This window comes from Vigna umbellata, chromosome 11 (assembly GCF_029865625.1).
Source record: "Vigna umbellata cultivar VRB3 chromosome 11, Vumbellata_1.0, whole genome shotgun sequence".
In the NCBI taxonomy this organism is placed as follows: Eukaryota; Viridiplantae; Streptophyta; class Magnoliopsida; order Fabales; family Fabaceae; genus Vigna; species Vigna umbellata.
Genome location: NC_142175.1, coordinates 1,172,162 through 1,195,638, shown reverse-complemented (window position 1 = coordinate 1,195,638; position 23,477 = coordinate 1,172,162). Strand labels below are relative to the sequence as shown.

The window sequence follows — 23,477 nt, the reverse complement described above, 5'->3', positions numbered from 1 at the left end:
TTTAAGTGTATGGTTAATAAAATATGGAAGCTTAAAATTTTATATCTAAACAGTGTTGAACAGATAATTATTTAAAGAAAAAATCGTCTAGGAAAAACTCGCTAAACGATATAACCTACAAGCATATTTATAAAATAAGCATTTAACGTTTTATGTCATCTAAAGATCACACATTAAACACTTTGCTTCGTAAACGACATTTTTATCAACGAACTAACATGTGCCAAAATGTTTTAAACACGCAATATGCCTAAATGATTAACAACATTTAAAACATTTATTGTATGTATGAAAAAATATCTCTTTGCTTGTATGTTTTGTCTTCTTTATCTGTGTAGATAATGAAAGTACAAGAGTTTACTCAAATTCCTGCACAAGATCGTTAAAGACGTTACGAGATAAGAAGACATTTTAGGAATGTTTTTTTAAAGCTTCAAACTCTAGATAATTGTACAAGCTATTTTTGTTAAAGTTTTGATAAAGCACAATTTTGCAACATATACCTGAGTTTGACTACCTACTTAACAAGGCTACAAAGTCTATATGGAAGTCAATTATCTGTCTAACAAATCTTTCTCAAAGAAGGCTATATATAGATGATTGCATGAAGAGAAGACAAGAGAATACATGCATATAATCAAGCTTGTTGTTAAGTTGTCTCTCTATATCATCATGTAACATTTTTAAACATTATGGAACCCCTTAAGTGGTTTTAAGGTAGAACTGGAACCAGTATAAAAATCGTGAGTTATTGTTTTACTGTATAAAATGTTTTCCTAAATGCTCTTTTAAATACACTGAAATCTAACAACTATTACAGACTGTTTAACCCTTACAAGATGTTGATTTGCAAAAATATTTTAAAAGATATTTAGATTATACAAAAGTCATGACGAATCATAACCACTTCAAATTATACAAAAGTCGTGAGGGTCATAATGACTTCTGTTTTGATGAGTTTTTTTCAAACTATCATTTTTTTTTGTTTTTGGAATAATATTTGTTTAAGTTTTGAACTTAGATATGTTTGATTTGTTGAGAAAGAATAAGTGTAGTTTAAGAAGCATTAAGTTGAATTAATAATTTAAGATGGTCAAAAGTACAATATATGAAAACTTAATCACGAAAGGAACAAGTTCCCTTATGATGACCTTTATTGCGATAATAAGAACATTGTTTTAGCTTCTCGAGATTTGGTTGATACATTTCATTATGAATATGAGTAGTTGTTGGTCATTCCGATGTCCTAAGTCGCATGTGAGAGTCTGGTATAAAATTTGGCCAATATAGCTAAACTAATCGTCTTTATTCTTAACCATGGAATTAGACTCCGTATACCTTGTTAATCATAAAAAGGTTTTATATAGGATGAAAATATGTCGTTAGGTCTAAATAGGAAAAAGAGAACACAACTGTTACATGATGACAAGACAATCAAAGAATTTGAAAATGACTACAATCACACCACCATACATTTAATCTAACTGTGTAAGACATTGGTTGGAGGTAATGATGGAAAGAAAATATCTCTTGAACCTCAAATTCAAAATTTCTTTATCATATTAATGCAAATGGCATATGACCGTTTGTTGTTAATTTTTTCTAGAAAGTGCATTTATATCTTCTGAATATTGATGGTTAGCTCTTAACATTAATTTTGCTTTCAAATCTTGTTCAACAAACTATAATTTTATTTTTCTCAAAGATTGTCCTAATTAGAGCATAAATAGGCAATGACTGAGCTCCTTTTAGAATAAAATTTATACTTCAACCAAATTTATTGTCATATAACCGACTATTCCATATAGGCTTGAATCCACTTTTCTAATAATATTTTGTCATGAATTTATTATCTTAAATTACTCTTCTTCTTTTTTCAATTATTTAGGTACATGTAAGGTCACAACTTAAACAAATCTCATTATAAAAACATAAACTATTAATTACCAAAAAAAAAAACCATAAAAAGAGAAGTCCTCGTAATCCCTCACAAATTCTATATAACTTGAAATCGTCGTAACTCTTCACGAATTCAGTTTTCATGTTCCTTCACGTTTTTCAATTTTAAAGATTAAATTGAAAATCATCACATGACCTAACAACTTTAATATTCAAATATTTATGCTAAAATCGTGGTTCTACCACACAACTTCACTTTTTCATAATTTTACACAAAAATTATGTTACATGCACGATTTCCATTTAGAAGTTGTATATCTACCACATGACTTAGTACAACCAATAATTTATTTTAAAGTTGTCTCTTGTAATAATTTGCAATTTGTTCCACTTATATAAAAGAACCAAACTATAGGGTGTAAAATGCAGTTTCTTTGAGAAAATAGATCATACTTTACTTGATAGTTTACCCTTTTGAACATTGAAGGATTGTGTACAATTTGTTCCAATAAAAGATCCAATTCTAGTGTTATCTGGTCGGAAAAACGGGACCCTCAGCTACATTTGCATATCGGTGCCTCTGGTCGTGGATTGAAGAGCAAAACTGTTCTTAACCATCATTATTTGATGCCTCTAGACTGCACCCGTTATTACTCCATAAGAACAAGCAAACCTCAGTCGGACATTCAGTATCACTGCCCTTAAGTCAAAAGAATGTGCTCACTGTTAGTGCAAGGAAATGCACTTAGTTTTCCCAAAGGAGAAATGTTCACCAATGAAATATGGCAAACCATTGATTACAAAATTAACTGTTTATTAAAAATATGATTTTACTAAATATATATTTAATCAAAAAAATAAAAAATAAAAAAACTGTATAGTTATTAGTACACCTTCTCACTTAAGAGTAACCAAATCCTTCATCTACAAAACAAAAAAAAAAAACAAAATTACTGGCATCATTTTATTCTCTTCTGTTCAAATATAACCATGTAGGCAGTCGAATACAAAGTTCTGCGGCATATAGAAATTAATTTCCATCGACCAAGTCAGACCTAGAAATAGAATTAATAAACTGAACAAGGGCCAAAACTTATGCATCAACATGTTGATATTATTTTCTAACTAAATTAACAATTTTGTTTCCATCTTCCTACTTATTGCCCAAATTAACATAATGAGATTATAAATCACAGTCAAAAAGTCAAGATGCTAAATTAAAGAATCACTAGTAAAACCAATTATTCAAATATTTTACTAATATTGTGTGTTGATACTTTAATTATGTAAATATTTTTTGAATATTTAATTAATTTTACATCTTTAGTTCGGCAGCTGTGTAAGAGAAATACAGTAATACAGGCCAAAATGACAAATTACGATTCTAAGAATTACTGAATTTCATATCCTCGCCATAAATTATAATTACAAGATAGCATAAAGGAACAAATCTTAGAAACACAAATTAGGAAGTTGGCTATTCCTACTCACTTCAACAGAGTACAAGATAAATACAAAAATGTTGGTACATGACCAGTACGTATGTGAACTATGCTCTCTACGAATTACTTCAATAACCTTTTTTCCTTTGAATTAACTTCCTCGTAGTATTGGACTCCTATCATTCATAGAGACTCTGGACTAGTGGAAGGCCTGATTCTTGCTGGCATTCGCAGATGTTTCAAAGAATTTTTAGGCGTGATAGACATTTTGTTCAAGTTCGGGTTAAAATCAAGATCTTCAACAGTCACCATCATATCATCATCAATCATATCTTTCGTATTAGTGTCAACAAAATCATCATCTGTCACTTCACTGCCACTCTCACTGACTTCGGAAACGTTATCATCATCGTCATCGTATGTAGTTCTGACTTTTGACCACCGAACAAAATGTGGTCTTATGTAGCTGGTGATGGATTGATAGTTGGGGTGGAGAGCAAAATCAGCATGAGCATAAAACTTAACCAGGTAACATTTCAAGGTCTAATGACATAAATTCAGATAAATAAAACTAACCTTTCACTTTTCTTCAATAAACATGGATCAAACGGAAAGAACATGTCAAGTCTATCCATCCCGCCAAAAGCCTTGGAAAGATCAGACTCGAGCATGTCATTGAAAACGAATGACTCTGATGCCATGAAAAGTTTAGCAGCCTTTGCCTGTCTAAGAAATTCCACAACTACAGTAGGCAAACACACCTGGTACATAAATTTATGTTAAACTTAAAAGTTTTGTTCAAAGAGTTCTGACAAAGTGCAAACCTTCACCCCTTCAAAGGTCACGAGGAAAAGAATATGAAGTCTATCTGGATAATCTTTTCCATAAATAATTACAAAAAGAAAATAAACCTTCTATATGATAAAATTAGTTAATTTGTTAGCTAAAAATAAACTATTTGGAAAGGTTAATCCAACAAAACCTCAATAAATTAACTGTATATAAACTAATATTAGTTTGATGATTTAACTTTTTCTCATTTTCTTCACCTGAGTTCTTATAAAAAAGTTTCCTCATAATTTTATACACAACTATACAAGATGTTTATATTAAAAACCATCACTGTTAAAACTTAAAAGTGTCTTACCTTCAACGGACACAACTTATGTTTCCAGATTGCCTCCATAGGCATATTAAGTAGCTGCAATTTAAGCCTAGGAACGTCCATGAGAGATCTCATGCGAAAACACAGAATGTACATGATAGCCTGCTCACACCAAAAAAAATATATATATAATGAACAATGAAGAATACTGAAAGACATCAGCTTTACGGTACCCCCCAACTAAAAAGGTCAAATGTGATAAGACTCACCTGACACCCAGAATAAAAAACTTGATGTGCTCGTGGGTTCATACCAGAATCACGTAACTTACAATAAGCATAACACTGATCAACCAAGCTGAAATCACGAAAAAAGACCATAAAATCAATTAATAACAATTTGCCTCTTCTAGTACAAGATAAAGATAACTTATTTGGTCATAAATAAACAGTTGACATTCAAAATGTTTTCAAACCTTTGTACGATGGTAGTGACCAACGCAGCCGAAAGGAACTTTGCACGAGAGAGATAACTAGCAAGATAAGCAACAGCACTCATCCTACAATGAATGAAGGCAATTACCAATGTCATGTTCTCTAAATATTGATTATAAAAAATATTTACATTTGAATATACATTTTATGCACATGTCAACATCCATGTCAGTCCAGTTTTTTAATCATAAAAAAGCATCTCATGATTAAGAGTAGTAGAGCTCACTTCTACAACAAAAGTAAGTTGCAGCAACAAGGGCCACCATTCTTATACAGTAATCAACACATAACAAAGTTACTAAGGGGTTATCATTCCAGTTGCAGCATAAACCACAAAAACAGTTTACAATGTTGTAACTTGACCAGTATTGGTACAAAGTTACACGTGATAAAATGAAAGAACACATTAAGGCAATCAAAATCAAGTCTAAAATATTTCTCAGCTGCACACATAAGCCCCATTTTACATATGTAGTTCATTGAATAGTCAAATGAGTGAATTTTAACTTTTTTACCACAACAAAAATACCTTGTTATAGGTGGATTAACATCAGACCCAAACATATCTGCAAGAACCATGGCAAACTTCACACCACATCCTTCAGGGTCCAGTGCACACGCATAGAACATCACAAACTGGAACAAAATAGAGCACTAATGAGAACACAATTCTCAGAAATAGTACCAGTAAGACAAGTTCTAACGACAGTACCTGGGTAAATTTTGACTTGTATGCATTCAGTACAGTTTTCTGGAATGAATGAAGTAGAATATCAAATACCTAACAGATGATAACAAGAGTATTAGGATGAAGCCATGTTGATGCACAGTTTAAATGTGTTTCGTGCCCTAATGTTGAAACTATGTGCATAATTTTATAGATGGGAATACCTCACCCAATCGGCCACTGCTTTGACAGGATTCAAGGTGCAATAAAGCTAGCACAATTAGGTTATCTAATTTTTCAACAACCTTTTTGTCTTGGAAATTTTTCCTATTTAACAACTCTGACTGAGGCTGTAAAATGAAGACAAGAAATTCATGAGATAACACATAAGAAGCAGAAATTAAACAACTACAATACAGACATAAAAATGTACTAATAAACATAAATCAGGAAAAAAATACAGAACCGATAAGGATAGGAATAAGAGATTTCTCTCCTTCAAGAAAATATAATTTTTTTATTGGCTCAAGCAAATATAATTTAATTGACTTTATAATTTCTAAGCAACCAAATAAACTCGGCTCAGTCATTTCAATTGTCAAAGAACTCATCATTAAATCACAGTATGAACTTCAAATAAATTAATAAAAAGCATACCATACTATCAAAGTTCTCATCCTCCTCTACAAATTTAATAATATCTTCTAACTCCATATCAAATATGCCTTTGGTATCTTCTTGCAAGATTCCATCCCATCCAATTTCCACCTACAGCCATTTTAATAAATATGAATGGCCAAATGATCCCACATTTCTTTGAGAAAAATTTCAAGGGAGAATTAACTAACTTACATCCAACTCTAGCAACCTATCGACAAGAGCAGGCAGCACTGTAGAACCGACAGTTTCTCCAATTGCACCACTCTCCAACTTTAACATATTCTCAACATATGGGACAATCTCCTACAAGCAACAAAAAAGTGAACCCTGATGAAAAAGACACTGTCCATAGTCTATATCAATAAATAATGTATTTCTACAGACTGTTTTGAAATAAAAAATGCACATTAAGTGTAAATATAACTTAATTAACCACTACACTTTCTCCATAGTGAACAGTTTAGATACTGGTCACCGAATGCAAAATTGACTAGATAAAAAAGTATAATGGCTAATTGACATCCAGCTAATTGACATGCAGCTAATTGATACACCAGTACATAATAGTGATACACAACAAATTCAATTAGTTGCCTCTGGAGAAAATCATATGAACTCACACGATCATAACTGAAGACACTGGGCATGTTCTGGACAACTATTGGACATAGTCGCAAGGGTGCAAGAGGCACCAAATCAGCTATCTCTTTCAAAGCCGCATGCACCCGAGACAGAACTTTATTTTTCCTGTTAATTCCATTCTCGTTATCCAGAGAATCATAAATGTAAAAAGGGGGCACAAAATGTTTCACAAGCATCTCCAAACACCAATCAATATATTTTCCATTAGTAGCAGCCTGCAGACAAATATACAAGCATCAAACTTAACAGAATTTGACAAGTGGCTCTATGATTACAAATACCATTGGTGACACAAAAGAATCATGTACCAAAGATGTAATGAGTTCCAGCAGTGCATCCATAACTTCAGTTCCATAATTCCAGAGGCTCATTTTTGAAACCTGAGCAAAAATTCCACCAAAATCAATCATCCTTCAAGGAGGAAGAATTTGAAGTCCCAAACACGTCAGAGTAAACAAAATCTTACAGCAAAGAGAAGAGATTCGTGATGATCCGAATCTATATAGGACACTGCTCCAGAAAGTGCCTTCAAAGTAGTCTGCAGCCGTGGGATATAACATTACAAGACGATATTAGCACAAAGACTTACATTTAAGCCCACAAAAAAAGAAAAATAAATATGCAACAACATCTAACTTAGTTATGATCATTAAATCAAGAACCTACCACAAGAATTGCAACCTCATCAGGACTAAGATTCCTCTTCAGGTGCAAATAACTAACGAGCTCGTCGTAACTCCCTCTATCACCCTGCCACAATAACCCAGCTTTTATTCCCTTCGGCAATAGAAAGGTAAAATTTGAATTGAACAAAACCCATAACACTTTCCGAAATCTACAACAACTTACCGTTTTGACTGCATCAAGTACGCTTCTGAAGTGATGAACTAACTGCGAACCACTGTAACCACCGTTATCCATTACGGGACTTTCTTCCTTGTTATTTACACGAACCTTCACCATGCTCTCCTAAAACCCTAGACACAAACCCTAACACACCTACAACAAAAGCAAAAAAGGAATTATAATAAATTAATAACCACAAAACGCAATAAGCACATAACGCAAACCTAAATCAAACGGAGAACACTTACAGAAGCGCGTTGGTAACGGTGAGAAGAAGAAAATCGGAGATTGGTTGAAAAATATAGGTGTGGCAGCAAAAACGACGACGTTGCGAAATCGAAGGAAGTGTGGATCGCTGTTACCTCTTCTTTGGTGAAGAGAGAGGAATTGCGGCTACGAAGAGGGAACAGCAACCACGAAGTTGTGCACAGATAAACTCTACTTACAGAGAATGTGTATGTAGTTAATTATTAATTATTAAATTGTTAAATTAATATTTTAATATTTTATTTTCAAAAAATAAATTGGATTGAAATTTTAAAAAAAAGATTTATTATAGCATCTTATAAGATTATTTTAAAAATACTTTTTGGGTTTTAACTGTTTATGTCGTCAGAATTGAAAATGTTTGGAAAGATTTTATTCGTTTACAAGAGTTGAAATAATTTTAGAATATTTTAGAAAAATACTCAAAGTTATACAGTGGATATCAAACCATACAGAATTATAGTATATCATACTTTTGTATCGCATAATTATATTTTCAATTTATGATAAATAATTTATGGTGCGATATATTTTTAAATTCCATTTAAAAAAAAAAATCCATCGTAGCACTAAACATGATAGATTGAGATAGATATTATGTCAAGTAATGAATTAAAACTTCTAAAAATAGTTTATTATAAAAGGTCTAACGTAGAATTGTCGTAACTATATTTTTAAGACTTGTTTGACTTTTAATGGATTTATACTTTAAGAATTTAAAATATTTGGAAAGACTATAGATAATATCTATCTCAATTTAGAAAATATTTAAAATATTTTAATATATTTATACTGTTTAATTTAAATATTTAGAAAATATTTAAATAACTTATAAGATACGAAAATATTCTACAGATCTTTTTAGAATAATCAAAATTACAAATATCATTGGAAAAGAATAATATTTTTATAAAAAAAGTGAACTCAATATACTTTTAATCGATATTAGTTTTAAACTTATTCCTTTAAGTCTTAGGTATCTTTTCATTTTAACTTCTAGTTTAAACCATGGATTCAAAATTATAGTATTTATTCATTGTTAATATTGAAGATAAAGATTATATTAATTATAAGTCATTTAAAAAGTTATCAAAGAGCGAAGACAAGAATCAAATCCTCACTAAAGAATTTACCTCTTAAAATATATATTATAACATTTGTACATCACTTATGATTAGTACATTATTAGTACAACATTATAGAATGTCAAGAAATTCATTTGAATACTTCTTAAAAGCAATTCATCAAAATTTCTATACTTGAAATGTATAAGATTTAATGCTGACAAACTTTTTACAGGATGTGAAAAAACCTAATTAAATGAAACCATATTTCATTGTCCTCCCTAAAAATCATAATTATTCTAATTGATTAACAAAGTTTTTTTTTTTCAATTATTTAAAAGTTTTGACTGAATAGGATGATAACTTTTAACATAAATAAAATCTTTTAAACTGCTTTAGTGTCACGTTTTATCTTTTTATAAGGATTTACATACTGCTTCTGAGCATAGTCTCCTTCGCAATGATTTCCTGTCTAATCTCATTTCTGCTCATATTCCATAGCTTTTCACTGAAGATGAAAATAATTATCTACCAGTTGCCCTTCTAATGAAGATATTAAGAAAGCTGTGTTTTTTTTTATCTTAATGCTAGTAGTGCTTCTGATCTTGATGACTTTGGTAGTTCTTTTTATCATGCTTGCCGGGATAGTGTTAGTATTGATGTTTGTAATCTTGTGAAGCAATTTTTTTCTCAAAAATTGAATTTTGTTTCATATGAATGTCAATGTGGTTTCTTTTATTCCTAAATTTCCAAGGACTGACTCTATTAAAGACTTCAGGCCGATTGTTGTTGCTAACTTGAGGTTTAAAATCATATCCAAAATTCTGGCTGATAGGTTGGCCTTGATTGCTAGCAGAATTGCCTCTTTTACTCAGAATGGCTTTATCAAAGGGCAGACAAATTAAATATTGTATCAGCATTGCTTCAGAGGCTATAAATGCTCAGCAAGAAAGTTCAAGGTGGTAATGTATCTTATAAAACTGACATCAAGAAAATCTTTAACACTCAGATAAGATTTTCTTATATAGGTGCTTCAGTGGTTTGGTTTTCATCAAATTTTCAACTCATGAATTCTGCAGATTCTTCAGTCTGCTCTTCTATCAATTAGGATTAATGGTAATCTTCTTGGTTACTTTTCTTACTGTAGAGGGGTTTGTCAGGGGATTTTCTCCCCTCTTCTGTTTTGTGTTGCTGAAGAAGTTTTGAGTGGGATTTCTCAACTTATCAGTTCTCAGAACATGCTCCCAATGGTTGGTCCTAAAAGAACTTTAATGACATCTTTGTTTTCTGCAGAGTTAATAAGAGTACCCTAACTAACCTCATGAAACTACTCCATTCCTATGGTTCAGCCTCAGGCCAATGGATGAATTCCACTAAGAATCTTTACTGCTGATTATTCTTCTGCCTTTAATAGGAGAGTTAAGTGTGTTCTTGGCTGCAATAGAGGTTTTATACCATTTAACTATTTATGGGTGCCTATTTTTGTGGGGGCTCATAAATCTCGCTTCCTTTAACCTCTTGCTAATAAAGTTAGGCTCAGGCTTGCCTCTTGGAAAGGGAAAACTTTGAATATGATGGGCAAAATTCAGCTGGTAAACTCTGTCATTACTGATTTTCTTTCCTATAGTTTTAAAGTTTATAAATGACCAGCAAACTTGCTAAACGAGGTGGATAAATGGTTAAAAATTTTATATGGACTGGTGATGTTAGCAAGCAAGCTCTTGTCGTTGTTAATTGGAATCAATTCTATGCCAGCAAATATGAAGGAGGGCTGCAAGTTGCTAATTTTCATGTGGAGAATAAAGCTTATCTTCTTCAGTTGGCTTGGTATTTTGCTTATAGCTCTATGCCTTGGATTTTTCTAATAAGATCATGGATTTTAAGTCCAAATACCCAAAACTTGCTTCATATAAATCCTGTTGAATATGGCCCGGTATTAATAATTGGTATGACACTGTTTTGGAAAACACTTCTTGGACTGTAGGTGATGTAAACCAAATAAATTTTTGGAATGACCCATGGTGTTCCGGAGGTGTATTTCTTTGCTTGTTGGTGTTCCATATGAAGAGAGACCTAAACTCTCTGCTAAGGTTTCTCAAGTTTTGCATGGGTTTGGTTTGGTACGCCATGTTTTTGTATGTTATTTTCCTTTTGATATTTTTCATGAGATGATGGCAGATAACAAATGAACTCTAGAATGTTAATCGAGCTAAGATGTGATAGTTTATAGTGAGGCTTAACATGAATTTTATAAAATAAAATAAAATTTGCTTTAAACCCCTAATTAAATACCCAGTCCTAAGTCTTAAATTAATCGCGAAATATATAATGCACGTCATTAATTCTAGGAAACTTTATATACGTATGAATTTAATTGGGTCAATGACTAGTAAAATTATGGATCCCAAAAACAGATGTATAAATTGCATTTTATCCTTCTGCACTATAGGAATTTAGGACACTGAATTCAAAGACAAACACTGATTCTATTAAACTAAATTAAACAGTTTACAAAGCAAAGTAATTGAACAAGACCTAATCTTCAGCGACATGAGCAACCTACATCTATCAGACCAAACCAACTTCTAAACCTAATCTTATAGGCTAAACAAAATACCTAGGAGTGACATCTTCACTTGACCAAAATTTCACCACCTTTTGAACTCACCTTTACTCATCATCAACCTCAATCTCTTCTGCACACCACCAAGAAACAGGGCCTAAACCATCATGATCTAACGAACCCTACAAAATAGAAACCATGATAGGTCACTATTCCATTAATGTGCAATACTAGTTAGGCATGACTATTTGTTTTAATACTGCTGATTAAATAGGGTTTCCGCCAATCTCTTCCCATAACAATGCCCAGAAGTTCAACTATAACTTTTTAGTCGTGAATAGAAGAGAATCAACTTTTTTCTTCTTCAAGAATTTTATTCCATAATTAAGATGTTGTGATGCATATGACACAGACAAAACTAAGGTGGAAGCACGGGGATAAATAATAAAGGAAGCCCTGAAAAGAATTCTTTTAAGACGAGGGTATGATCCTCTACAAAAAATATGCCCCCCTCAAAACAAGATGTTCGCAATGAAGAAATTAATAAGTCATCATCAATTATGCATAACAATACATTATAACACTGATATAATAAAAACATCCTAAATACATCAAAATGAAAGAATAAAAGAATGATTTGTACTTGTAATAAACCTCCAATATGAAAAACTATAATAAAAATATCTTAAAAATAAATAAAAAAATAACAAGACAATTTAAAGATGCTTAAATTTCCCATCTCAGTAATATAGCTCTACTATAATGTTCATATTTGCCTCTTTTAATATGTAGTACAGTTGGACCATGCTTTTCTTTCCAGTTTAAGCATTCATATATACTTTGCTCCTTTCAATATGTAGCACATTTGGACCACCCTTCTCATCTTTCTTTCTAGTTTTAAGCATTCAAAAAAATTCATGATAAAGGTAGTACAATTCGACTATACCTTGCATCACTCTTATATGGTTTTAAGTATTCATGAACCAAGGTAATTCTGAGATAAAACCAAATTAAAGTATATAAGTAAATGTAAATTTCACCTTATAAGTTGGTTTTATAGAATTAAGTTAGACTTAAAAATTCACTTCTTAGCATGGTATTAGAGACATTATTTATTGCTTATCTTAGCGAAATTCATTGTTTGTTGGGTTTGACTGAATTAAAATATATAAATGAGTGTAAACCTCACCTTACAAGCTAGTTTTATAGAGTTGAGTTAAGTTTAAGGCCATTTCTTAAAAGTAAAGAATAAATTAAAGGCAAACAATGGTTTGATGATCAACAAAATACTTACAGTAACCAACATAGGTGCAAATGGCTTTGATTCTTTTGGTTGCTCGACCGGAATTTGTGGATAACTCACATTTTGAACACGAAATTTGATCTGCCATATTGGTAACAAAAATTTAGCTTATTTGTTTTCTAATCAGATCTGACTTAAAATTTTTGGAGCCCTATTCTAATCATGAAAATTCAGCCTCTCTGCCCTTAATATTTAAAAGTAAAGATACAATTTTAATAAAAGGCTGGTACAAATTTGTGGACTTTTAAAATCTAGAAACCTCTATTTTTTGAGGCCTTATATAGACCATCTACTTGTACATTTCCAATCATATAATTTAACGAAAAAGGAAAAGAATTGCTAACCACGTCAGTTTCTTGAATAGGATATTCTTGTTCGTTAAAATCCCAAAACCATACGCCTTTCCTGATGAAATTTGAATAAGAACAGATAAGCATAATGTTTATCATACATAACAGGGTATGCATTACATAAAAATAATAAATGAATGTAAGGAATACTACTGATGGGAGATGTCGGCTGTTGGTTCTTAAATAAATCTCAGTACCTCAAAGAATTAGTTGTTGACTCTTCGCTAAAGGATACCCTACATTCAACCAAAATAATAATAAAAGCAGAAATACTAATAATAAGAGATTGTTTGTATCCGGTTCGAAGATAATCCAAAAAGTCAAACTAGATAGTGGAAGCATCACCTTTTTCCCTGTTCATCCTCAACAAAGTGGTTTGGGTAGGGCATATGATGTGCAGGGACATAAATATCATCAAAGAATCCAAGACTTACTGCCAGCCACAGATTCAGAATTATTAAGCAGGACTATCTTGAATAAATCAATATTTGACAATCAATTAACATTTCAGATAATGCAGATAGTGGATGGTGTTGTTTCATGATGAAAAAAATAGGTTGTTTCCAGTGTCACATTAAAGATACAGAAATACAAAAACTAGCTCTGGTAACACTTGAAGAGTTGAGAGCAGATGAAAAGTCTTATATTTTTCACTTAGAAAGCCTAATACAACTTACTACTGTATTTACAGGAGATAGTAGTTCTGAAAAGTAAAAGGGCGGATAGTCCCTAACAAAACCCTAACATAAATATTAATAATAATAAAGACATTATACTTCAACACTCCCCCTCAAGCTGGAGCATATAGATCATATGCACCAAGCTTGGAACATATAAATTGAATTATAGGCCCCCTTAAATATTTGATCAGAATGTCTGCGAGTTGTTCATTAGAGTTGACAAACTCAGTAACATGATCCTTTGACAATAACTTCTCTCTAATAAAATGACAACCAATCTCTACGTGTTTTGTTCTTTCATGAAACACTGGATTGGAGGCAATGTGAAGGGCGACTTGATTGTCACAGTACAACTTCATCTGCTCATTTTCACAAAATTTCAACTCTTGAAGGAGTTGTCTAATCCACACAAGTTCACATGTAGTTAGAGCCATAGATCGATACTCAGTTTCAGCACTAGATCGAGCAACAACACTTTGTTTCTTACTTTTCCAAGATACAAGGTTCCCTCCAAGTAAAACACAATATCCTGTGGTAGATCTTCTGTCAATTGGACAACCAGCCCAATCTGCATCACAATATCCCTCAACTCGAGTGCTTCCCTTGTCCTCATACAACAATCCATGTCCTGGGTTCCCTTTTACATATCTGAGAATGTGAATCACTACATTCCAATGATCAACATGTGGATTTGCATAAATTGACTCACAACTCCAACCGGATAAGAAAGATTAGGTCTTGTTATGGTAAGATAGATGAGTTTTCCAACAAGCCTTCTATATATCTCTGGGTCTGAGAAAAGTTCACCTTGGTCTTTCATTAACTTTTTGATTTGAGTCCATAGGACTATCAATGGGCTTGCAATTTGTCAGGCCCGTTTCCTCTAAAATATCAAGAGCATATTTTCTTTGTGAAATGATGACACCTTCCTTTGATTGTGCCACTTTAATACCAAGGAAATATTTTAGTCGACCCAGATCTTTGTTTGAAAGTGGTTGAACAAATGATTCTTTAATTGAGCAATTCTAGTGACGTCATTTCCTGTAATGACAATATCATCAACATAGACCACAAGATAAACACATTTATCGGGAGAAGAGTGACTATAAAAAACTGAATGATCCGCCTCACATCGTTTCAATCCAAAATTCTGCACAACCCGACTAAATTTACCAAACCAAGCTCGAGGTGATTGCTTCAAGCCATAGAGGGAACGATGTAATTTACAAACTAACCCAGACTCCCCCTGAGCAAGAAACCTTGGAGGTTGCTCCATGTATATCTCTTCTTCTAGATCACCATCAAGAAAGCATTTTTAATGTCCAACTGGTAAAGGGGCCATTGACGGATGGCAGCCATAGCAAGCAAAATACGAACAGTATTGGTTTTAGCCACAGGAGAAAAGGTATCACAATAGTCAAGGCCATAGACTTGAGTATATCCCTTAGCTACCAGACGAGCTTTACCTGAATAACATAGACCCATCTACAACCAACAGGCTTCTTACCAGGAGGAAGACGAACAAGGTCCCGAGTGCCATTGTGTTCAAGTGCTTGCATTTCATCAATCATGGCTTGTCGCCATCGAGGATGACCAAGTGCCTCATGAACATTATTAGGACCTTAATGGAAGATAAGAAAGAAACAAAAGAGAAATATGGAGGAGACAAACGATGATAACTCAAAAATTTATAATCACGATAAGGATTACGAGTAGAGCGAATACCTTTTCGAAGGGCAATAGGCCAATTATTATCTGAGTCAACAGAGGGTGAAGAGGATGAAGGATCCATGGTTTGGGAATCTGATGAAGGAGGATCTGAGTCTCGAGGATCTTCAGTGTTCTGAGTTTGAGATTGTGTCTCACGCTGATATGTGAGAAGAGGTGAAGGAACAAGTCATTTGCATTTTGAGTTTGAGGTAAAGAAGCACGAGTAACCAAGGGATCACATGATGGTAGAGGAAACATTTGTTGAACAGATGAACGGTCCTCCATGGAGGACAAGAAAAAAGGTGTATCCTCAAAGAATGTGACATCAGCAAACATATAATACCTCTTGGTTGAGGGAGAATAACATTTATACCCTTTCTGAAGGCGAGAGTATCCCAAAAAGACACACTTAATAGCTTTTGCAGAGAGTTTATCAAGACCTGGAGAAACATTATGAACAAAACAAGTACACCCAAATATACAAGGAAAGACATGATAAGGAGGGTCATTTGGGAAAATGATAAAGTGAGGGACTTTATTCTCAAGAGAGGAAGAAGGCATCCTATTGATCAGAAAACAGGCAGTAAGGACTGCATCACCCCAATGATGAACAGTAACATTAGTATTCAACATCAGGGTGCGTGTAGTTCCAATGAGATGTCTAGTCTTATATTTTTCACTTAGAAAGCCTAATACAACTTACTACTATATTTATAGGAGACAGTAGTTCCGAAAAGTAAAAGGGCGGGAAGCCCCTAACAAAACCCTAACATAAATATTAAGAATAATAAAGACATTATACTTCAACAGTAACAACTCCATAGAAAAGTCACATTATTCTTTTAGAACACACTTTTATCGTCAATTAAATTCATAGTTCTCAATCCTAGATAGAAGCAGGGACCATGATAGGGTCTTAAGGGCTTATGTCATGAAAAAAGGGGGAAAAACAGAACATAAAATAGAATGGAGGGGGGAGTTGGTTAAGCAGTTACGTTAGGAGGTTGTTTTAGGAGTTAGCTATATAAGAGGGAATAATTGTCTGTCAGGGGACACGTTTTGTATTGTTTTGTAGTTGAGACAGGATCTGTGCATCCTGTGGGGAGGAAGACAGGCTTCCTTGGAAGTGTTGTACCTTGTGTTTTCAGAAATAAAGAAACAGTTGTTCTTTATTGTGTTTCGTTTTCCTCGAGTTAAACCAGAATAGTGTTCAAGGTTTCTTGCTCTCAAGAATCCTAACAGACCAGCTGACCCTATATTAGTGAATAGAATAGCATGATGACTGACTTTTAGGTTCCTAGATTGAGGAAACCAGGAAAAAGCCACTGCAACCACCTATACTCACTAAATAGATCTTGTATTATTGATTCTAGGCAACAAGTACAGCATGAATGCAGCCAAGGGGCAATGTCCCCTTCACAGGATGCCAATGATCCTGCCAACACTTCACCAAACTTTCAAAAACGTCTCGTGCATACAAAGACCCCCCACCGTATATAGAAAGCCTCACTCCACCTAACAACCCCCTGACAACCCAACTAACAATTACTTCTATATATGTTTCCTCCTAACATACACATTACATATCCTATCATTACACGCCGCTGCAGAAACAACCTTGTCCTCAAGGTTGAAGTCTAGAAACTGGTCCATAATTTGTTGCAACAACTTCCCACAAGGCTTCCTTTCTGCCCTTGGATTAACACTTGCTGCAAGACTTGATCTCCCATCAGCCAATTCATCAAACTTGGGGAAGATTCATCAGCTTAGGTGGCCTTCTTCCCATCATCTTCTTCAGTTTGGTAATTTGAGCTATCAAAAAACCTCCCCATATAAACTGGCAGATATTGTAGAACAGCAGCAACTGCACTTGTCCGTGATGCTTTAACTTTTCTGGATACTGTAAAAGATTCTGCTTCCATACTTTCCTCACTTTGTCCCCTGATTGGAGTAGTGAAAGGAGGGGACATGTACTTACTTTTCTTCCTTTCTCTAGACAAACTACCCTTCCTGCTTCGTTCTTCACTCTTCCCTTCAGCTAAAACTTCTTTTTTCCCCAATAGAAGAGTAGATTCAGATTCAGAACCTGTTCTCTTGTCAATGATTAAACGACTCAGCTTTATAGACAGAAACCTTCCGACCTCACTTGCAGCTTCTTGCACAGCATTGGCAAAATCGATCCAGCTACTCTATTTAACCATATCCTCAAAGTAGTCCCCAAAACGCTTTAACTGTGATGGATGACACCATGCATAGGTTCCATGCCCAAATTAGGTAACCAGTGGTCTGTTCTTTGGTTTCAGCTTCAATGTGTCATCATATGCATCAGATGGGTCATAAATTCGGTCAGGCCACCAAAGTTTACTCATGGTTGACCCCAAACAAAATGACCAATAGCAAAACCATACCCTTCATCACTCGAGTCCTCCATGTCTACATCCATGTTCTCACTTGTCTCAGCAATTGGAACCTCTATAATCACAATGTTCTCAAAACAATCTTTGTCTTTTTCTACCTCTTCACTACCTCCCCCGTCTTTTGCTTCCTCAACACCAACCACTTTTGAACCATCCCCACTCAAAACAGTCTCATCTTCTACTCTATTCTCAAAAGTAATAGTCACAATGTTCCCACCACATTCTGCTTTCTTTCCTCTGTCTTCACCCTCCTCCACTGTTTTGACATACGCACCAAGACCTACCACACTATCCCCTCTAAAATCAGCAACTTTTGCACCTTCACTCTGAGAAGTAAGAGTCATAGCCTTCCCATCACAGTCTTCACCTGATGTATTTTCCCCATCAACATTTGTCAAATTATCCACCCTTAAGGCAACAACTTTTGCAACTTTCTCAGAAGCAACAGCAACAATGTCTCCATCACAGTCTTCATTTTTGTGTTCCTCTTCACGTATATTCTCTTCTCTCCTGTCTTGCCTTCCAATTCCTGCAAAACTATCAACACTCAAAACAGCAGCTTTTGACACTCTACTCCCAGAATTAATGGTCACAACATTTCCATCACGGTCTTGGTCTCCACCTTCCTCTTCACTAATATCCTTTTCTCTTTTCTTCTCCTAGTTGATTGAATTTTCTCTTCCATTTGAGGGTTTCTTTGCTTTCTTTCCCTGTAAACAGATTCCTCACTTCCTTTTGAGCGCCTTTTGTGATTCTTGGATTTCAGCATCAGGACTTTCATCATATCTTTAAGTTCTTGGAAGCTCTCTCTGAATTCTTCCCTTAGGTCATCTATAGCCCTTCCCTGTTCGTTGGCCACCCTCCTTTCCAATGTACTGCCTCTCGCTTCCATGCTTCTCCTCCTTCTTGATCTGGCATGTTGGACCAATTGTTAGGTTCCTAGATTGAGGAAACCAGGAAAAACCCACTGCAACCACCTATACTTATAGATCTTGTATTATTGATTCTAGGCAACAAGTACAGCATGAATGCAGCCAAGGGACATTGCACAGGATGCCAATGATCCTGCTAACACTTCTCCAAACTTTCAAAACACCCCCTGCGTACAAAGACCCCCCACTATATATAGAAAACCTCACTCCACCTAACAACCCAACTAACAATTACTTCTATATATTTTTCCTCCTAAAATACACATTACATATCCTATCACTGACATTCTGAAATTATTTTATTATTAATATTAATTAATTTATTATATTATTTGTTATCATTTATTTAGTCTTTTGTTACTAATTATTATTTAGTTTATGTTATATGTTACGCTTTAAATAGTTTATAATATTTATTTTTCATTTATCTTATTGTTATAATATCATGCTTTAAATTAAAAGAGAAAGAGAAACTAAGTTGAACACAAATTAAAGCCCAACCCAACAAACAAAAACATAAAAGGAAAAAAATACAAAAGCTTTAAGGCAATATTGACTATAAACAATTCCCTTCTCTAATCGGTATCTGAAAGTATTGTGCTACAAGGAAAATGTAACAGATAAATGAAACAGAAGTAAGACATAAAAGTAATTCTTCTCCAGCAATATGCATCACAGAACAGTATTGAGGAACTAAACCATGCATGTCAACTGAAACAAAACCAAGTAGCTAAAACAGAGACATACATTGTAAGCCATTAGAATCAGATGAAATAAGCCTCGCAGTAATAATTTCCCCCACAAATGGACGAAACATAATTAAATTGAATACAACCTGCCAGAAATATTGGAATTTAGTTACTGCAAAGACACAATTAAATATATAATCATTTCTGCCATCATACCAAAAGCAGTGAGTTAAGCACTGCTAGGATAAACTTTACAATAAAAGAAAAAAAAATAAAAAGTATGATGAATCAAACTTTTTCCACAATTCAAAATCAATTTATGCACATTAATTTTGGAGAATTAGATGAGAACTTCTTCATAAGTCAAAGTGCATAAGTTGATTTTAACTTCCTGAAGTTAAATTCATTTTAACTCATTTTCCTTTATAAATACTTACAAAATTTTTTATCTAAATATGACTTTACAATACATCATAAATTGTAAATAAGGGATGCTAAGAAAGTACAACCGTTTTGCAGGTTCCAGTCTGCTGAAAAAGACTCATTACAACTCAATAGAATATCAACAATTTTGCGGCCATTAATCAAAATTTAAGGATTAAACTTTAGGTCAGCCAACAATTCTTTCCTAATAAAGTCAAACTACTTTGTTAAGAGAAGCAAACATGACTTTCAAACATAAAAGTTTGGTTCAACTTTGAACTCTCATCACATACAGGACAACAAGTTCAAAACAAACCCATGAATTCATACCGTATAGGTCGGAGCCCCATCACCTGGGAAGATAAATCCACCATCAATGGATATGATATCATATACAGAAATGCAAAGGCCCAAGTTTGCTATAACCTGGCATGATTATAGAAACCAAAAAGAAGCCAAGGAAATTAAGTCAATTACACAATAATGGTTCAATACGGAAACAGAAAACAGTAGCAACAAAAAACCTTATCTAAGAAAAGTTTTTCAAGCTCCATGTGAATGGCTTCTCGAATGGGAAGAACAAGACGAGGAGGAGGCAGGGGCAATTTGTGTTCAATTTTACTGAGATAGAACATTGAGCCTGAACCAAATTACAGAATATTAAGGTCCAGAGTAAATACAACCAAAAAAGAATGAAAGTGTACATTGTGTTAACCAAAAGAGCATTAAGCTTATAGGAGATCAAAGTTCTTCTGATTCTGATTCTGTAGTAATGTAAGCAAGCTTATATGTGGTTTTAGCATATAACTTGGGGGCTAGGGAGAAGAACATGATCCAGAACGTCCATATTGTAATCAAGGATTCAAAGAAAATAAAAAATTTACACATTTTAGTCATAATACTTCATTGTTCAATCAGTAAGTAATTCCACAATGCCATTGATTATAGATTAAATCCTCTACCAGGATCTTGTAAACAAGTATCAGTGTTTAGTATAGTAGATCATACCAATAATTTTAAAGGAAAAAATAAAATATAAAATAATAATAAAATCACAGGCTTACAGAGAATTGAGGATGCACCAGGCTTTTTTGGGCACCATTGGCGTTTGTACACTAAACTAATATTTGAGTCAATGGGAAATCTGTTTTCTTACTTGTCTTGAACTTTCATGACATGTTTTTATAAAATTTGATACAATACGAAACCATGGGTAGTGAGATAGCTTACAAAATCATTGGCCAACTAAAAGGTACAATTAGAAGCAGAGCATGTTGCACACGTGCAGGCACTCATGTAAATTGAATGAGCAAATGATTCAATGACAGGCCATACCATGTAAGCACTATATTCCAAATAATCAACAACAACAATTATAACAATAACCATGGCTATCAAACTCAGTTGATACGGAAGCAAAGTCGTTATTGGAGCAGGACCGATAGGCTCACTGTAAACTCGGTGAGCTCGGCCAAACTCGCCAGCTTGCAATCGAGTTGGCGAGTCCAGAGGGGTTTTCATTTTTAACGCAATTGATCGCTGTTGCTTGAGCGGAAATAAAAAACTTACAGTGATTAGGTTCCTTCTTCTCCTCACCTGGCAGATTAAGGTTCGCCGTTCTGGTTTCTATTCGCCGCGCCGTGTCGTTCTCTTCTCCGGTCGCGCAAAAATCACGGCCGTTTCGCTGCGTGGTGGTGCGTCGGATTCTCTGGTCGCGGTTTCCTCTGCTGGAGATTCTCTTTGCTTTGCTTGCAGTTATCCACCACGGGGTTCTGTTTTGCTCGCGGGTGGTGTACCTCTTTTTTGTTTGAATCCAAGCACGGAAAAACAAGATTCTAAGGAGAATGACTAAGTTAAAGTACTAAGGAAATAAAGTATTAAAAATCACGAAAAACAAAACGATTAAAGTGTTAAATTTACAATTGAGAAAAAAATCACACACAATCAATCATTTGTTTTAAAAATAATTAATTAATCTTGACTTTTTAGACGAAAATATAACATGTATAACATTAGGTTATATATAAATTATATTTATATATATATATATATATATATATATATATATATATAATTATAAAATGAACAATTAAAATAATAAACAAAATAAATTAATTTAAAATTTGATATTTTGTCAAAATATTTTAATTTATTAATTTAAATATAATTTATTATTATTATTTAATAACTATTTTTTTAATTTAAATCTTATTTTAATTTATTTCATATTTCTAAAAATATTTACTTATATTAAATTATTTTAATTTTTTTATCACATCAATCAAATCATTTAAAAAAAATTCGCTCATTTCTCGTCACTTTCTCCTCGTATATTTCTATTTTGTTTTTCTTCCTCTTATTTCTTTTCTATTATTCCCTCCATCCAAACAATAGAATTTGCATTTTTTATATCTGGCCACGGTTTATGATTAGATGATAGTATAAAAAACTTTTTCTTTGTTAGTAAAGAACTGGTTTGCAACGATTCCACCAAAATTATATTGATATCCTCACCTTAACGAGAATGTTGCATTACTCAAAAGATCATAGTGATTACTAAAATATGAAAATAAAATTTCCAATGACCAATCAGAATTAGTCAAATGTAGTATTAGGAGTCCTACGGATAAAAATGAAAAATGAGAAAGTAGAGGTGAAAGACCCAAAATGCAGGAAAATCGATCAACAAATTTCATGATCACTGAGTAAAGGACTTGGCTGTGTCTTATATATGTTTTGCATGAATCTTCAAGACTGTATCTAGTATACCCTGAATCTTTAACTTTTCTAGCTAAAATTGTTTGATGAAACACGATGAACCTTACACTTCCAAAAAAAATGTTTTGCTTAGAAAAAACATGTCTTGATAATTACCAGCAATAATGGATTATTCAGTCGTATTTTCCTGTACTTTTCCTCCTTGGGATTCTTGGCAACATTTCCAACATAGATTAGTAGTGTTTGAAAGGCTCTTCTGACTCTTGCATCCTCACCCTAAACAAAATTTTAGAATTGATCAACTAAAGAAAGAAAAGGTAAAAGCTCTTGATAGCAAGTATCATCTCTGTCAAAAAAAATTTAAGGTGGTCATTCTAATTTATATCTGAAAATTAAGGTGCTCAGTCTCATCTATGTCACATTAAGTAATATTTAAATGAAAATAAAGAAAGAAGCATTAAAGTTTAAGACTAATATATTAATAACTTTTTTAACAAATTTTTTATAATTATCGTTATTTTATTTATTTGTATATTTGAAATGACCAATTATAAATTATTACTTAGTAAAAAATTTGTGAGGAAAAAGTTGTTATTTTCCTAAAAT

The 23,477-nt window shown here is 33.3% G+C and overlaps 2 protein-coding genes and 1 pseudogene across 3 annotated transcripts; all 3 read right to left on the bottom strand.

Moving 5' to 3' along the window:
- Nucleotides 1-3,268: 3,268 nt before the first annotated feature.
- LOC124828083 (uncharacterized) lies at nucleotides 3,269-8,195 on the bottom strand. Of its 2 annotated transcripts, none has more exons than XM_088102398.1 (16): nucleotides 8,004-8,195; nucleotides 7,759-7,908; nucleotides 7,576-7,659; nucleotides 7,376-7,447; nucleotides 7,218-7,289; nucleotides 6,888-7,124; nucleotides 6,460-6,570; nucleotides 6,265-6,375; nucleotides 5,832-5,957; nucleotides 5,653-5,691; nucleotides 5,470-5,576; nucleotides 4,922-5,005; nucleotides 4,716-4,803; nucleotides 4,489-4,608; nucleotides 3,918-4,102; nucleotides 3,269-3,807 (listed from the first exon to the last, which is right to left on the bottom strand). In XM_088102398.1, the coding sequence occupies exons 2-16, from the start codon at nucleotides 7,870-7,872 to the stop codon at nucleotides 3,525-3,527; spliced, it is 1,833 nt and encodes a 610-aa protein (XP_087958524.1). In that variant the 5' UTR covers nucleotides 7,873-7,908; nucleotides 8,004-8,195; the 3' UTR covers nucleotides 3,269-3,524. The 2 variants fall into 2 exon arrangements, with proteins under 2 accessions (XP_087958524.1, XP_087958523.1); XM_088102397.1 differs by having other exon boundaries at nucleotides 5,653-5,721; nucleotides 8,004-8,194.
- Nucleotides 8,196-11,501: 3,306 nt separating this feature from the next.
- On the bottom strand, nucleotides 11,502-21,989 carry LOC124822705 (uncharacterized). The gene is made up of 9 exons (XM_088101914.1): nucleotides 21,750-21,989; nucleotides 20,678-20,793; nucleotides 20,484-20,579; nucleotides 19,789-19,876; nucleotides 13,648-13,735; nucleotides 13,500-13,538; nucleotides 13,297-13,357; nucleotides 12,944-13,033; nucleotides 11,502-11,831 (listed from the first exon to the last, which is right to left on the bottom strand). Exons 2-9 carry the CDS (start codon nucleotides 20,786-20,788, stop codon nucleotides 11,757-11,759), a joined length of 648 nt encoding a protein of 215 aa, XP_087958040.1. The 5' UTR covers nucleotides 20,789-20,793; nucleotides 21,750-21,989; the 3' UTR covers nucleotides 11,502-11,756.
- On the bottom strand, nucleotides 13,743-19,774 carry LOC148190714 (uncharacterized; annotated as a pseudogene).
- Nucleotides 21,990-23,477: the final 1,488 nt, after the last annotated feature.

Bases quoted from the DNA above. Each gene is read 5' to 3' on its own strand.
- LOC124828083 (XM_088102397.1), bottom strand. From the start codon at position 7,872: ATGGTGAAGGTTCGTGTAAATAACAAGGAAGAAAGTCCCGTAATGGAT. The intron at 5,958-6,264 runs GTATGCTTTTTA...TTCATTTTACAG, and splicing joins ATGAGAACTTTGATAGTATG to CCTCAGTCAGAGTTGTTAAA. The intron at 5,577-5,652 runs GTACTGTCGTTA...ATTTTGTTCCAG, and splicing joins ACAAGTCAAAATTTACCCAG to TTTGTGATGTTCTATGCGTG.
- LOC124822705 (XM_088101914.1), bottom strand. From the start codon at position 20,788: ATGTTCTATCTCAGTAAAATTGAACACAAATTGCCCCTGCCTCCTCCT. The intron at 13,736-19,788 runs GTATGTCTCTGT...TGTGGCTGGCAG, and splicing joins TGATTCTAATGGCTTACAAT to TAAGTCTTGGATTCTTTGAT. The intron at 13,034-13,296 runs GTTAGCAATTCT...CCAATATGGCAG, and splicing joins CTATTCAAGAAACTGACGTG to ATCAAATTTCGTGTTCAAAA.